Source organism: Muntiacus reevesi, chromosome 4, assembly GCF_963930625.1.
Source record: "Muntiacus reevesi chromosome 4, mMunRee1.1, whole genome shotgun sequence".
Lineage (NCBI taxonomy): Eukaryota > Metazoa > Chordata > Mammalia > Artiodactyla > Cervidae > Muntiacus > Muntiacus reevesi.
The window spans coordinates 159,874,037-159,890,003 of record NC_089252.1 but is presented as its reverse complement, the minus strand read 5'-3'; the positions used below and the strand labels follow the sequence as shown (position 1 = coordinate 159,890,003).

Below are 15,967 nucleotides of genomic sequence, written 5' to 3'. Positions count from 1 at the left end.
ACTTCCATCATTTTTCTTAGGAATTATGACAGTAACTTTTGTCTAGTCTCCCTGGCTTTCGTTTGGCAGGGATAGTTTGGGTGGGGGGAGGGGGGGTTCTCTTTTTTCTGTTGTTTTTTTATCATATAGTATACTCTCATTTAAACATTATACTGAGAGTTTTTATTTTTTTAATTTAAAATTTAAAAAAAAGTTTATTATATTTTTGGCTGCCCTGGGTCTTCATTGCTCTGTGCGGGCTCTCTAGTTTCGGTGAGCAGGCTTCTCACTGTGGTCACTTTTCTTGTTGAGATGCGCAGGTTCTCAGTGCATGGGCTTCAGTAGTTGTAGTCTGCAGGCTCAGTAGTGGCGGCTCAGGGTCTTAGTTTCTCTGTGGCATGTGGAATCTTCCTGGATTTAACCTGTGTCCCCTGCATTGGCGGGCGGATTCTTATCTCCCAGGAAAGTCCACTGAGAGTTGTTATTATTCATTATTTTTTAGTTTTTTTCATGTCAATTCATATAAGTTTATCTTATTTTTTCATAGTATGCTAAAGTATAAATGTACCATAATTTTTTTCAGGCATTCTGCTGGACATACTTAAATTGTTCCCAGTATTTTTATTATAGTAATTAGTGCATTGAACATTCACACTTACCTACATATTCGAGGATCTCCTGTATTTCTGGAAGTGAAATCGTTGGGACAGAGTTTGAGAGATTATTGTGTTGGCTTCCCAATGAAATGTACTAGTTCACACGGTCCTCGTACAAGAACATGTTTGCTCTGCTGTCCGTCATTTGATTTTGCCAGTTGGAGGGGAGTACCTCATTTTAATATGCACATCATTAATCATTAATAAGATGGAGTGTTTTCATTCTTAAGTATTTATATTGTATGAATTCTATTCTTTGCTCATTTGTCTGTTCATTGTTTTCTTTTTCTTTCCTCAACATGGTAAAGATCGTCTTTATGTCACTTGTCTTTCACCTTTGTTTCAGGGGTCTTTGTCAAGCAGGCATTTCCATCTTTAACTGATCAACATCCGTCATGCTTTCCTTTATCATTCCTTTATCTTTTCCTTTATCATTTATTAAGGAAGGCCTTTCTTACCCATGTGAAATTATTCTCAATGTTTTCTTCTACATGTAGGTTTTTTTCTTATACAATAAGTTAATTTATCTGGATTGTTTGTGAAGGGAGCAAGAGAATTTATCTTTTTCCCAATGGACGTCTATTTATCCTGACAGCCTTTATCATATTTATGAAAGTGAAAGTCGCTCATTCGTGTCTGACTCTTTGTGACCCCATGGTCTGTACAGTCCATGGAATTCTCTAGGCTAGAATACTGGAGTGGGTAGCTGTTCCCCTTTCCAGAAGATCTTCCCAGTCCTGGATCAAACCCAGATATCCTGCGTTGCAGGTGGATTCTTTACCAGCTGAGCCATCAGGGAAGCCCAAGAATACTGGAGTGGGTAGCCTATCCCTTCTCCAGTGGATCTTCCCGACCCAGGAATCGAACTGGGGTCTCCTGCATTGCAGGTGGATTCTTTACCAGCTGAGCTATCAGGGAAGCCCTATCATATTTATACATAGATCTTTTTTGTTTTGATTGCTTTATTTGAAAACCAGTACTACACAACTGAGTCACTCTAGCTCAGGAGTTTTGATATTTTGTAGGGAAAGTCTTCTCTTCATTTTAAAAACACTTGGGAGTTATTTTTGCATACGTTTTCCCAGATAAATTTTATCATTTCCTTTTTTAAAAGTCCTTTTAGGAAATTTATTGAAATAATACTGAATCTGTATATTAATTTGGGAAGACCTGACATCTTTACTATGTTGGATTTTTGTATTCATGAATATGGCATCTCTAATTATTTAGATCTTTTATAGATTATATAGATTTGTCCTCTTCATAAAAGTCATTTATAAAGGATTTACATTAATCCTGTTGAGAATGTTCCTTTCCTATTACATTTTTTAATTAATTATCACTGCCAAATAATGATTTACATGTAAAGCTCATATTTGACCATCTTTTGGACCTCATTAGCTCCAGTAAGTTTTAAATTTGATTTTATTGGGTTTTCCCTGTTGGCAGAAATCATCTACTAATAATTTCTTTTAATCTTTCTACTCTGTTATATTTTTCAGGAACGTTTTACTCTTTGTTTTTATTTTTTAACTTTGCTTGACTGTGCTGGGTCTTCCTTTCTGTGCGTGGGCTTTCTCTGGTTGCAGCGAGCGAGGGCTACTCTTGGTTGCATTGCCTGGGCTTCTCATTGCTGTGGCTTCTTTTGTTGTGGGGCATGGGCTGTAGGCGAGTGGGCTTTAGTAGTTGGGGTACACAGGCTCAGTGGTTGCAGCCTGGGAGCTCTAGCACTCAAGCTTAATAGTTGTGGCACATGGACTTAGTTGCTCCACAGCATGTGGAATCTTCCTGGACCAGGGATCAAACCCATGTCCCCTGCATTCTCAGGAAGATTCCTATCCCCTGTACCACCAAGGAAGTCGATAGTCTGTTGTTCCTCTTACTTGCCTTATATCATGAACTGAGAGCTCCCTTACAGTTATATCAGTGATGGCAGGTATTCCTTTCTTGTACTTGACTTTTGATAAGAATGATTTTGTTTTTAGTGAAGAATAAGAATTTTTTTTCTCCCAACTAGCTAAGAGTTGCAGTCAAATGATTTTTATCTTCTGTAGATACCTGTTTTAAATTTATTTTATTTCTGGCTGCACTGGGTCTTCTCTAGTTGCAGTTCATGGGCTTAGTTTGCGTGGCATGTGGAATCTTCCCAGACCAGGGATCAAACCTCTGTCCCTTGCATTGGCAGGTGGATTCTTAACTACTGGACTGCCAGGGAAGTCCCATAGATAACTGTTTTAATTTATTAGCATAGTGGTTTGCATTAATAGTTCTCCTAATGTTCAACTATCCTCAAACAGAATAAACTTTGAGTCATGATATATTCTTAAATGTGCCACTAAATTTTATTAGCTGATTTTTTTTTAGAAGTTTCCCAAATATATTTTCTTTCTCAGTGACGTTTTCTTATCTAGTTCTAGTGCCTGGAATTGTGCCAGCTCTGCACATCTTCCGTCTGTGTGTGTGTGTGTGTGTGTGTGTGTGTGTGTGTGTGTGTGCGCGCGCGCGCACGCATGCGTGTGCTTTGTTTCAATATTATAGTAATTAACCTGTTCTTTGAATCCTTGGTAAAAATATGCCTTTAAAACCATAAAGAAAAAAAAGAGGAAAAAAAAAATAAGACCATAAAGACTAGGTGCTCTTTTAAGGTTTAATTATTTTTGTGTTCTCATTACAAAAAGTAACCTATGTTTAAAGCAACTATGAATAGTCAAAAAAGAAGAAAAGAAAAAAGAAGAAGAAAAGATACTTTTATTTTATAATAAATTATTTCAACCATGTTTGTTAATTTACTTTTTCACTTAAGATATTTCAAAATATTTTTTCAATCTTTTATTTATTCTACAAATACTTATTTTATTCCCAGCCAATGAGATGCACATCTTGGAAGATTATTTATCTTATGTTTGGCTATTTATTGAACTCACTTATACGTTTTAATAGTTTTTTGTTGGTTATCATGGTATTCTAGGTAGGCATTCCTGTTAATCTACAAATAGTGATGACTGTGACTCTTTTTCCATATAACTACTTAGTGCTTTTTCTGGTTTTATATATTAGCTAGAACTTTCACAGTAAATTTGAATAATTACAGCAATTCTTATTTTTTCCATCTTCTAAAAGGAGTGTCTCTCTTTATAGTTAAGTATATTTGCTATAGGCTTCAACTATTAATAGATACTCCATTACATTGGCAAAATATTCTTTTATTTCTAATTTGTGAGGGTATTTTTATCAAATGACATTTGGTATCTTACAAGATCTCCTGGAGAAGGAAATGTCTACCGACTCCAGTATTCTTGCCTGGAAAATCCCATGGACAGGAGCCTGGAGGGTTACTGTCCATGGCGTCACAAACAGTTGGACATGGCTGGGCACACATACATGTTCGCGAGATTCATGTGTTTCTCTTTTCCTTGAACCATGAATAAGATGAATTAATTAATAGATTTGGTCATTGTGTGTTATCCTTTTACTGTATTGCTTGATATAACTTGTTAATATTTATGTCAAGTTGTCTAAGTCGGTCTTTAGAACCTTGGATTGTTCTTAAGTTTTATCATCTGTCAACTTCTGTGTAGAATGGAAAGATTTAAAAATTTTTAAATGTTAATTTCCTAATATGCCTCATGACTGCATCCTACCCTTTATTATGAATTGTTTCATTTTGCTTTATATTTTATTGTTCTCTAAAACAACATCTCTGGAGAAATAGAACTTAAAAATTTTAAGTGTAACCAAGAATTAAAATATCAAGTAAGAGTAGCTGCTCATTGAACTAGCAGTTTGAAATTTATTTATAAAAAATTTTCAAAGGTGGATATACAGATTTGCTGTCTTAAAATAGTTATGGATGATGAAATATACTTATTTCAGATTCTCTTACCATTCTGTTGAGATAATGTTCCTTGAGTATCTTCTTTTCTTTTTTTTCATCACATTTTTAAAATAGGCTCTTAATGCCAGTGAAAAAGCAGTTGTGGAAGCGTTGTTTCAGAGAGATTCACTTGTCCGACAAAGTCAGGTATGACTAGAGTTTTTACATTTTGGGGTTGAAATATGGAGAAAAAGTAAATGACATTTAAAAAATAAAGTTTTTTAGGTTTGAAACTTTTTTCTTAAATTTTTTTCTTTTTCATCTTTTAATTTATAATTATAAGGAAGTAAGCACCTTGTTTTTTAGTTTTCAAATAATAGCCCTAGCATTTACAGGAATAGTCTGTTAACTATTATTCTTCTAGAAAATTTATTTTGCCATAATATTTATACATCTTTAAAAAGTAAAAATAGTGGTAGAAAAAATTGTTACTTGGTGTTTTTTGAATTATAAACCTTTTATTTTTTTAATTGTAGGAGTAGTACTACTTCAAATAAAATCCTTAACAAAATTTATAGTTAATGCTCTTTTTTTACCCTCTTCCCTAGCTGGTGGTAGATTGGTTAGAAAGCATTGCCAAAGATGAAATTGGAGATTTTTCTGATAATATTGAATTTTATGCAAAATCAGTATATTGGTAAGTCACTAAACTTTTATTCCTGAATTTTGTTGATTCACCTTTCAACAAACATTTATTCACTTCTTGCTGAATTCGGTCTGTGAGCAAAACAGATAAAAGCCCTGCCTTTATAGGATTTATAATTGTGTAAGACAGCAAATAAATATATCCTGTTAGGTGTTAATCGCTTTGAAAGAAAAAGGAATCAAGAGTTGATGGATAGAGGATAGTAATGGGAGTTACTTTAAGTAGAAGAGGTGGCCGAGGAAAGCCTCTCTGGGGAAATAAGGTTACAGGTGGTAAGAGTAGAGGCTTTTCAGAAATAAAGGAGGTCAGGCAGGCACAACTTGAGTGACAAGCGCTCTGGGCAAGAGCAGGAACTGCGGAGACTTTAAGAAGGTAAAGTATTTGCACATGAAGGCCAGTGTGAACACAGCAAGGAAAAAGCACAGTAGTTAATGAGATTGAAGAGAGCCAGCTAGTATAGGACTTAGACAGTCAGCCGAGCTAAAGGTTTGGAACTTTATCCTAAATGTGATAGGAAGCCTCAAGAATAAAAGAATGACATGATCATGTTATCAAGCACTCACTTTGTTATATTTTCTAAATAATCATAGTTTGAGCATTAAGAAATTTCTACCGTGTTTCTAGCTACTTATGTGTGTGTTTTTTCCCCCTTTCCCTATATTCTGCAATGCTTCTAATTTATTGTTAAAACCTTGAAACCAGAAAGCAACCCCCAGGTTAAAGGGACAATTTATTTTAAGAGTTAAAGAAAAAGTTCACTAACTGGGAAGGAACTCAAAAAAGAGGGGATATATGGACACGTGTAGCTGATTTACTTTACTGTACAGCAGAAACTCAATATTGTAAAGCAACTGTGCGCCAATAAAAAATAATATAAAAAAGACGTTTAGTTTGCCTTTGAATTCAGTAACGTGTGTAAAGTCTGCAAATCAATTTTTTTTCTGCTTAACTAGAAAATTAATGCTACCAAATGTATATTTTTTTAAAAATCTTAAATCTTGATTAGTATTGATTTTTCTGAAGGAAATCTCAATTTTCAGAAAAATTTTTAAAATGCTTAACTATGTGGCATGTGAAATCTAGTTCCATGATCTGGGATCAAACCCAGGCCCCCACCCCTGCATTGAGAGTGTGGAGTCTTAGCCACTGGGCCACCAGAGAAGCACCAGAAAAAATTTTTTTTTAATTATCTGTTAAGATTTTTGCAAGTTTTTACCTGTTGGTCTCCTTTTTTTTTTTTTTTTTTTCCAATCAATAAAAGAGAATAGAGAATCCTAAAACAAAGCCACACGTTTATGGTCATTTGATTTTTAATAAGGCATTGAAGCAGCCCAGGATGGAAAGAAACGTTTCTTTGAACAAACCATACAGAGAAAACTGCGTGTCTGTGTGAACAGAGATTAGCCTTGGTACCTCCCTTGCATGCTAAGTCGCTTCAGCCGTGTCTGACTGTGTATGACCCTGTGGACTGTAGCCTGCGAGGCTTCTCTGTCCATGGCATTCTCCGGGCAAGAATATGCGAGTGGGTTGTCGTGCCCTCTTCCAGGACATCTTCCTGACCCAAGGATTGAACCTGCATCTGTTAGGTCTAACCTGCATTGCCAGGTGGGTTCTTTACCACTAGTACCACCTGGGAAGCCCCCCTTGCACTGTACCCAATAGTTAATTCAAGATGGATCATAATCTCAGTTGTAAAAGCTAAAACCTAAAGCTTTTTAGAGGGAAATATAAGAGGACATTTTTGTGACTTGGAGAATAAGTGATTGTCACAGTAAACAGTAATAGGGAAAGAGTGATTTGACTTTACCAAAATTAAAAATTCTTATTAAAAGATATAATTGAGAAAATGAATTGGTGGCAAGCCACAGATTGGAAGAAACAAAGAACCTGTAGTTCATAAAGAACTCCAACTTGTAACAAAGAGATAACCCAATAAAAAAGACAAAAGATCTGAAGAGATAACTTACAAAAGTGGATAAATGGTCAATAAGTCATGAAAAAATGTTCAACATCATTAGTTGTCTGAGCTAAAATTGCCCTTTTGTGTTTAGTGTTTTGCATGTTTTTTCTGAGTTGGTACTCTTATTGTGACTTGACTTGATCCTTTAAGTAGACCTATACAAATTGTTCTCCTAAAAAGAAGTTGTACATATATTTTCAGGGAAAATACTCTGCACACCTTGAAACAACGGCAACTGTCTTCTTATATAGGAAGTGTCCGTCCTCTTGTCACTGAATTGGTAAGTGTTCTTTGAAATGAAAGTTGCCCTCAAAGTTAAGTGATTTTCTTAAAGACAGAATTTTCTTCTCTTGAATCCTTGTTTTAGATTTCTGAAGGACTGCATATACTGTTTAAATCTTAAGAAGTACTAAGTTGCATTTGAATTTAATGGCATGTATTGAGCCCATCTGTGGCCTATGGATTGTAAATTGTAAAAGAGAGTCTAGAAAGTATTTTTGATTTGCCAGCATTAAAACAGATTAATTTTGACCTTATAGCAAGGTTTAACTCTTTAATTATAACATGGTGACCTGTGAAGGTTCTTCTATGTAGAAAGCAGGAAGAGAAAATAGAGCTTTGTGAATTAGCTTGAGGTTGGAAAAAAGTGATTCTAGGATATGAGTAATGGGAGTAACAGTGGGTTTGAAAAAACTGAGAGTCTAATAACTGTAGAAATGACAAAACAGCTTTGTGGTAGGTGGAGGCATATGAACTGGAAGTTTATAGTGAAGAGTGAGAGAAGTAAGTAAGAACTGAAAAAAATGGGTAAAACTATTTCATAACAAAAGTGCATTTTGATGAAAATTATTTGGAAACCACTGACAGTGCTTATAATAAATTGTAGAAAATTATCCCACAACAAACAACTAAAAATCATTTATCCTTAACTTCTGGAAAGTGATTTCCTTTTGTCAGAAAGAAACCATCTTCCAAAATTGAATGATTATATCTGCAAAAATATTTGTGGAACTAGCCAGTTGACCTATTGTGCATTCCATTTTTTGAACTGATACTCATATTACTCAGTAACATTTGGAATAAGAATTACTTCCTCTCTTTAAGTCATATTAAAGTAGCTTTTCATCTGAAATTCATCATGTAGATCATGTGTGTTCTTTGCCTCAGAAGTGAGGCCAGTGTTATCCCTAGTGTTTAAAAGCACATTTGTTTCTATTCGTGAAAGGTAGTTAGGAATAACTGTTGGAGGGTAGAGGTATTTATCAGAAATCTATTTTAAAATTTCTTTTGTTGGACATGGGTTTATTTTTATGTAGTTTTAATCCCATACTGGGCTCTCTTCTCATACATTCTCAGAAGGAACCAGCTATGCACCTTATAGTCGTTGCCTGCATTGTGATTCTCGGAGTTTCTCTGCTCATTCTCCATCTGGGCCTAATTCTACTTAGGGTTAACTTGGCCACATAGTTGCTACAGCAGGGTAGAACTCAAGTCTACTTAAATTATGAGTAGAATTTCTAGAGTTTCTGGGCTGAGCTAGTGATATCTCTGCCTTGCCTTGACTGAGGCATGCAGCTTTGTGGACCAATGGAGTCTGTTTTGAATGGGCAGTAGACAGTTATGTCTATTTGGAACATTTATGACTTTTTCATTCCCTTTGTTACCTAATTAAATTAAATTAGTTTATTTCAGTATATAAACTCAGACATTTATCATGTCTCAGTGATGTTTAAATTATATATGCATATAAAGAATTTATAGTTGATTAATTAATTTTTGTAGGACCCTGATGCTCCTATAAGACAGAAGATGCCACTTGATGATCTGGATAGAGAAGATGAAGTCAGATTACTCAAATATCTTTTCACTCTCATTCGTGCTGGAATGACCGAAGAGGTAAATGATACATACCCTGCTTGTCCTGTGTCAAAAAGTCAGAGAGTAAGTTAGAAGGGATTTTTGTGACAACTTAGTATGCTTCCTCAGTGCATTAATGCTTTTCACAGTATTTCTGGGTCTAACACCTAACATTTTCAGTGATAAAGAACACATTGTTTCAGAAAGCAGTGCACTTCAGTTTGCATGTCTCTGGTATAAGAAGTCAAGCTTTGGCTTCCCGTATTTGTACTTCATACTCTAGGCATAGCCTCATTATTTCAAGTTTGGATTTTTAAGAGTTAAGAATAAATCTGACTCTGATTGCTCTTCTAGTTGACACTGTGTAGCATTTGAAGACTATGGTGCCCTCAAACTTCTTCCTTTTAACTTCACCTCTTTAAAATGTAACCTCCTTTGTGACAGTTAAGATTTTGCATGTAGGATGTGAAGTATCTAATAACACAGCTTACTGAATGGTTTTGTGAACTCCTTTAAATGAGATAATCTGATGCATAGGTGCTTCAAGCATCAAATATTATGTTGTACCTGTTTCGCTGTACTCTAGATGATGTTCTTTAGATAGAAATATGTTAGTTCAAAGTGTTGTTTGTTCTTCTCTGTTACATACCACGGGCATATATTAAATAATTTCTTACAGTAGTAACCCTTGGATTATTAAACATCATTCTTATTTTTTAATTAAGAAAAGAAGCAGCATATATTCATTTATTCAGAAAATATTTAAGGCCCAGCCACTGTGCCAAGTTACGTGCAGGATATAGGAGTCACAATGGCAAACGAGGTATATTTTTGATAACAGAAAACAAAAATATAATCACCTTACTGAGAGGCTTGAAAACAAAAACTTTTAAGGACCTACTACTTTTGCATAATCACAGATAGTGAGGTTTTAAATAAAAATTTACTTACAACCCTTTTTCTTTTTTACCTGTTTTTAACATAATTGTAAACATAGTACACCTCCAGGTATTTTTTTTTAATCTTTATGGAGATATAATTCAAATACTGTACTGTTCATCCACTTCACGTGACTAACTCAGTAGTTTTTTGGTATATTGCATTATTGATTTTTTTGTTATGATAAAAGATATATAACAAAATTTGTCATTTTGACCATTTTCAAATTTAATTTCAGTGGTATTAAGTACTTTCAATGTGTTGTGCAATCATTACTACTGTTTGTTTCTAAGACTTTTTTGTCACTCCAAACAGAAACTCTGTAATCATTATGCAATAATTTCCCATTCTCCCTTCCCCTCAGTATTTGGTAATCCAATCTACTTTCTGTCTCTGTGAATTTGCCTATTCTAGCTATGATGTAAGTGAAATCATACAATAGTTGCCCATTTGTGTCTAGCTAATTTCACTTAGACAAATGTTTTTAAGATTCTGCGTTCAGATTTTGTCCTGCCTTTTTTTAGATAACATATCACATATTTAAAAAATTAGTTTTAATTATAGCTTTTATAACTTTTATGAGCCATAAATTCAAAATATGTTTGGAGTATGATGCTTTTTAACTGGTTGCAGTAATGAGATTCTGTAGGTTCAAATGACAGAAACCTAACTCAGATTACTAACAAGCAGGGAATTGATTGGTTCCTAGAACAGAGAAGTGTAGAGGGTTATAACTGGCAGGATCCAGGGACTCAAAAGATGTCACTAGATAATGTCCAGGCTCTTGACTCTGCTGTCCTCTCAGTGACTTCATTCTTAAGAAGCCATTTGTGTCAGTAATAGCCACCAGCAACTCCATCCTTGTATCTTCCTGCAAGTGAGCAGCCTCAGCAAAAGGAGTGTCTCTTTCCCAGTGTCTCTGGCAATAGTCCTGGGAATGACTCTTGTTAGATCATATGCCTAATGGTTGAGTTCAGAGGTGGAATCATATGATCTACTCAAACCATGTGAACTAAATGGGGGAGAGATCGTTCCTGAAGAGACTCTGGACCAACAAGCCTGTGTCTTATCTCAGTGGTACATCAGGTGCCTCTGACTGGTCACATTTAACATAAAGACATACCATGTTTATGGCCTGAAGGACATACCATGTTTATGGCACCCCTGTCGTTATAGAGACTGAATATTTTTACATAAATCGAGGGTCATCAACCTTTTTAACCCATTTGTCTTTAGCAGAATTAAATGCTTGCGGGCACCATGAGCACCGAGTGGTGAGCCCAAAATCAAAGAGCAAAGGGATTATTAGGGAAAGGAAGACAGGGAGGGACCTCAGAAAGACATGCATATGTGAAATGCTGCTACTAATTTGCCCACACCGTCCTTTGTGACATCTGTGCCGTAAGTTGTCTAATCCTTTGTGAAATCACTTACATTTTCCTACACAGCACGCGTATTTCTTTGGTACTGCATTGGTTATATGGCCAACCGCTCTTTTCCTTGTTTCTAAAGGCACAGCGACTCTGCAAGCGCTGCGGCCAGGCGTGGAGAGCTGCAACTCTTGAAGGCTGGAAGCTCTACCATGACCCCAATGTTAATGGAGGTATTTTAATAGATCTTATTCTGAGAGTTGGGATATATTTAACTCTAAATAGCGATTTTGTGAAGTATAGCTTTTGTTTTTAGAAATTGTTGAAGTAAGATTTCATTTTAAACTGTAAACTTTATTTCTTTTACTGTTTTATAGGAACAGAATTAGAACCTGTTGAAGGGAATCCATATAGATGCATTTGGAAAATAAGTTGTTGGAGAATGGCAGAAGATGTAAGATAAAATATTTACTGATACTGATTTTTACTTTTAATACACTGAAGGCCTGCTGAAAATGCTGTGGATATTTGAGAGTAGTTAAGAACTAAAGTTCCTGTTTTTTAGAACTTTCAATCAGACTGAAGAATAGGGTAGGCTTTACTGATCAGAGTTATTCAGACACTGAGCATCAAGAATTAAGCACTGAAATAAGGCAAAAAAAAAAAACAAAAAAAACAAGGAGTTGCAAATGAAGTCACAGAATAAGCACTGGGCTGGGTTCCCAAGAGAGAGCTGAATCGCTCTTTTAAAAATTTGAGTTATTGGTCATGAAAAACAGAGGAAGGAATTCTAGATAGGATACCTAGGTTGGGAAAACTCAAGGGAAAGTAGGTCTATCAGGTTGGAGCAGAAGGCTCATGAAAGGAAATATTGTCAGTTCTGTTGTGACATGACCTATGCATTCCTAGCAGTCATTGCAGCAGGACAAATGGTGCAGAAAATGCAGAGCTTTGAGGGAAAATGGAGTTAAGAGCACAACACTCAAAAATCATCAGTAATACTTAAAAAGATAAAAACTTAATAAAAACCACACAGTTTCACTCTGTTAAAGAAACAGGAAATACATAAGTAACTGCAATAAATATGGCAGTTTACCTTCAAAAAGAACTGGAGTTTGCTTGTGATACTGGATATCAGAGGGTTGCAGCTTATGAGTTACTGAGAAGTGATAGCTGGAGGCTATCTGAAGTCAAACAACATTGTAACAATTGACGCAAAGGGATTTAGTTTAACATACACCTGGAGAGCCCAGGGGGCTGGTAGGTGTTTGAGGAGTCTCAGTTTTGTGTATTTCTAAGTGGCTTGGTTCAGTTAGGTGTTGTTTCCTGTATTTGACCAGTGTTTCTTGTGGATGAAATTGTGCATAAAGAAATGGGACGTTTGTATTATGTTCAAATTGTTCCTTGATAAATCAATTGCATTGGAACAAATTCACATTTTCAAAACAAGCACTGTAGCAGAACTGACTGTAATGGGAAGATGATGAAAAACATTAAGAGCAGGCAGTGGTGGTTCTCAGACGTTGCTCCAAGGAATGGGAACTTTGTACCATAGAGAGTAGTGAACCCTCAAAACCTTGAGGGCCCGTGACAGCAGTGCTTTAAGATTAGCATGGCAGTGGAAAATAGGCTTAAAATTGAATGAACTAAAGACCGAGAAACTAGTTAGAAGCCTGTCACAATTATTCAGACACAATAAGGGCCTGTCCTCAGTTAATATGGCGAGTAGAAAAGAAAGGAACGAGAAATGATCAGGACCAGAAACTGGAAATAGAAGGCAAAGGAAGACTCAGTTATGTAGTGAGAATCTCTGAAGTCTCTTGTTTGGATGGTGAGAAAACAGGAAATGTCATTAATAGAATCCAAAAGTAAAATGGGATATTTGGTGAAAATAATTAATTCTGCTTAGGAATTTGATGCAAACTGGTACAACAAGGGCCTTGTTTTGATGTTGTTTTTAGATCAGTATCAGTGTTAGGTATTTAGAAATTTTATAGGAGAAAACATCTATGCAGATTCTATCTGGAATACAATTTCACTATAAAATAATCAAAGCATCCATTAGAGTTGAATCTGCTTTCACTCTGTATTTGAAATTTAGCTGTTTGACTTTTCTGGAAGATTTCAGCATTGACTACATCAAACTAAGGGATCCTTCCTTCTTAGTTCCCCAGTAGATCTTTTACTAAAGTTTAGAGACTGTTCGGGAACAAAAAGTTCAGTTAAGAAGATACTGCAGAATTCCAGATTATGAAAAAAAATTGACATACTGAGATAAACAATAATTCAATTTTATTTATATTCATTGTATTTCAGGAGCTTTTTAATAGATATGAGAGAGCAATTTATGCAGCTCTAAGTGGGAATCTCAAGCAGGTATGCAATGTATTTTAATAATTCTTTTTTCCTATGGAATGGAATCAGCTGCATGAAATATTCTAATAGAGTAATCATAGAGCTTAAGCTAGTTTCTAAGAATAACAATGATAAGATAATTATGAAATAGAGTGGTAACTTGAGCTACTTAATTTGATGTATCCCATATACCAAATGATGTTTTAATCTGTGCAGACTTCAGTTTCTCAGAATTGTAAATATAATTACAACACACATTTATTTATAACTTTTGTTACCGTAGCTTTATCCAGAAATGTACCACTGAGGCACAGTGTGACTGTTAGAATTGTCTCACATAGAATTGTGTGCTTCTCACAACTCCCTCTGTCCCTACATTTTATAGTTATTTTGAGGGATGTTATCCTAATTAGTTGAAACACCGTCTTATATCAGCATGGAAAATTGATGCTACGAGAGTCCAGACTTGTTAGAAGGTGTGGCTTGACGGGTTTCCCTGATGGTCTGGTGGTTAAGACTCTGCACTCCCACTGTAGCAGCTACTGGTTCCATCCCGCTGTTCCATGTGGGAACTGAGACCCCACATGCTGCCCACGGGGGCCCCCCACCAGAAGAAGTGGTGGTTTGCAGAGAAGGGGGAGACACGGGGTTATTTGCCATGATGGTTTGTGATCCATGTGTTTTATGTTATTGTAGTGATTGTATAGTTCATATCAAGAGGCTCAACTGCTTTTCCTTTTTTTTGTTGCCTGTGTCTGCATGTTTCCGTTTTGAAACGGGGTAAAGCTGCTTCCTGTCTGTGACACTTGGGAGGACACAGTGTGGGCCTACTTTAGGGTGATGGTGGACAGTCTGGTTGAACAGGAGATCAGGACATCAGTAATGACTCTGGATGAAACCGAAGAACTCCCTAGAGAGTATTTGGAAGCAAAGTGAGTCTGTTGGTTAGTTTTTCATCATGAGGATTTGTAGCATGCTCTGAAGTTTTATTCTGTAGTGTTTGTTCATTTTATATATTAATGTTACTTTATCCATTTTCTTGATTTTTGTTTCAAAAGTTGGACCTTGGAAAAGGTTTTTGAAGAACTTCAAGCTACTGATAAAAAGGTAAATATTAATATTTTAGGATAATTGGAGTCGGAAACTAAATGTTACGTTGTTGTGTACCATAGCTGAAAGGCACAAAAGTATGTGGAATCTTGTTATATCCTCTCTTCCTTTCCTCACCACTTACTCAAGTAAGAATATGCTTTAAAAGGAAGAAACTTAATTGCATATTTAAATGATACGTCATTTCTGTTTATTTGGTTTAGAATTTATTTCATTGAAATACATGGCATGCATGTATGCTGGTTGATTGATTTCTTCTTGAAAAATTAAAATTGGAATGGAAAATGAACAAAACTTTATTTTCCTAGATCTCAAAATAATCTAGTATTTTTTAAAGTAATATTCTTAAAACTTTTAAAAAATGACCTTAGATATACTTGTAACAAAATAATCTAAAAATGTATTATATAAGAAAGACCTTTATAAAATTTCCTCCCAGCCTCTTTATGATTATTCTCATTCACTGAGATGATAAAACATGGATATGTATCCTTCATATCCTTCTGCATACTCTTACAAATATATGTAGATATTCCAATATAGGATTTTGTTTTTTTGAGTTTGTTTTTCACGTCATTCTACCTACATTAGTTTATGGCTCCCTCCTTGGCATGCCCCCCCGCCCTGTTTAATGAGACTGTCTTTGAGTTAATGGATATAAATTTAATAACCTAGCTTATTATTTTTAATAGGTACATAATATTCTATAGAATGATATATCCTTTTTTAATCATTCCTCTTTTGGTAATCATTTGGGTTACTTGTAGCATTGCAGTGAATGTTCTTGTTAGTGTTATTTTAATTCCCTGGTTATAGCAATTAATTCATATTCCTACAAATAATTTATTAATATGACCATTTCCCTGCCTTCTCACTAGTCTCACATGTCATAGTTTGTTTTTGCCAACCCATCAGATGAGGTAGGAAGTAGAAACTCACTGTTCTTCTCATATTTCCCTGTCTATTCATAAGGCTGAGCAAGTTTTCCTGTGTTTATTGACCATTTTTGAATTTCCTATTTAAAACTTTCACTTATTTTTCTGTTGAATTTTATCTTTTCCTTTTTATTGTGTAAGATGTCTTTGTATAGTGGGAAAAAAAGTTAATACTTTCTCTATCAAATTTTTCTTTTTTTAAATCAGTCTGTTTTGGAGATTCTAGCAAATGAAAATAAAACAAATGAAAGTCATTTTATTTTCCAGCAAATGAATAGATACAAAT

The 15,967-nt window shown here is 35.1% G+C and overlaps 1 protein-coding gene across 1 annotated transcript in view; it reads left to right on the top strand.

Annotated features, from left to right (window-relative positions):
* Nucleotides 1-15,967, top strand: part of NUP107 (nucleoporin 107) — a 49,808-nt gene that overhangs the window by 19,992 nt on the left and 13,849 nt on the right. Inside the window, exons 9-17 of the mRNA XM_065934673.1 lie at nucleotides 4,585-4,656; nucleotides 5,058-5,146; nucleotides 7,317-7,395; nucleotides 8,898-9,011; nucleotides 11,424-11,514; nucleotides 11,659-11,735; nucleotides 13,598-13,657; nucleotides 14,423-14,568; nucleotides 14,695-14,743. Of these exons, the coding sequence (XP_065790745.1) occupies nucleotides 4,585-4,656; nucleotides 5,058-5,146; nucleotides 7,317-7,395; nucleotides 8,898-9,011; nucleotides 11,424-11,514; nucleotides 11,659-11,735; nucleotides 13,598-13,657; nucleotides 14,423-14,568; nucleotides 14,695-14,743 (777 nt within the window). The remainder of the gene's footprint in view (nucleotides 1-4,584; nucleotides 4,657-5,057; nucleotides 5,147-7,316; nucleotides 7,396-8,897; nucleotides 9,012-11,423; nucleotides 11,515-11,658; nucleotides 11,736-13,597; nucleotides 13,658-14,422; nucleotides 14,569-14,694; nucleotides 14,744-15,967) is intronic.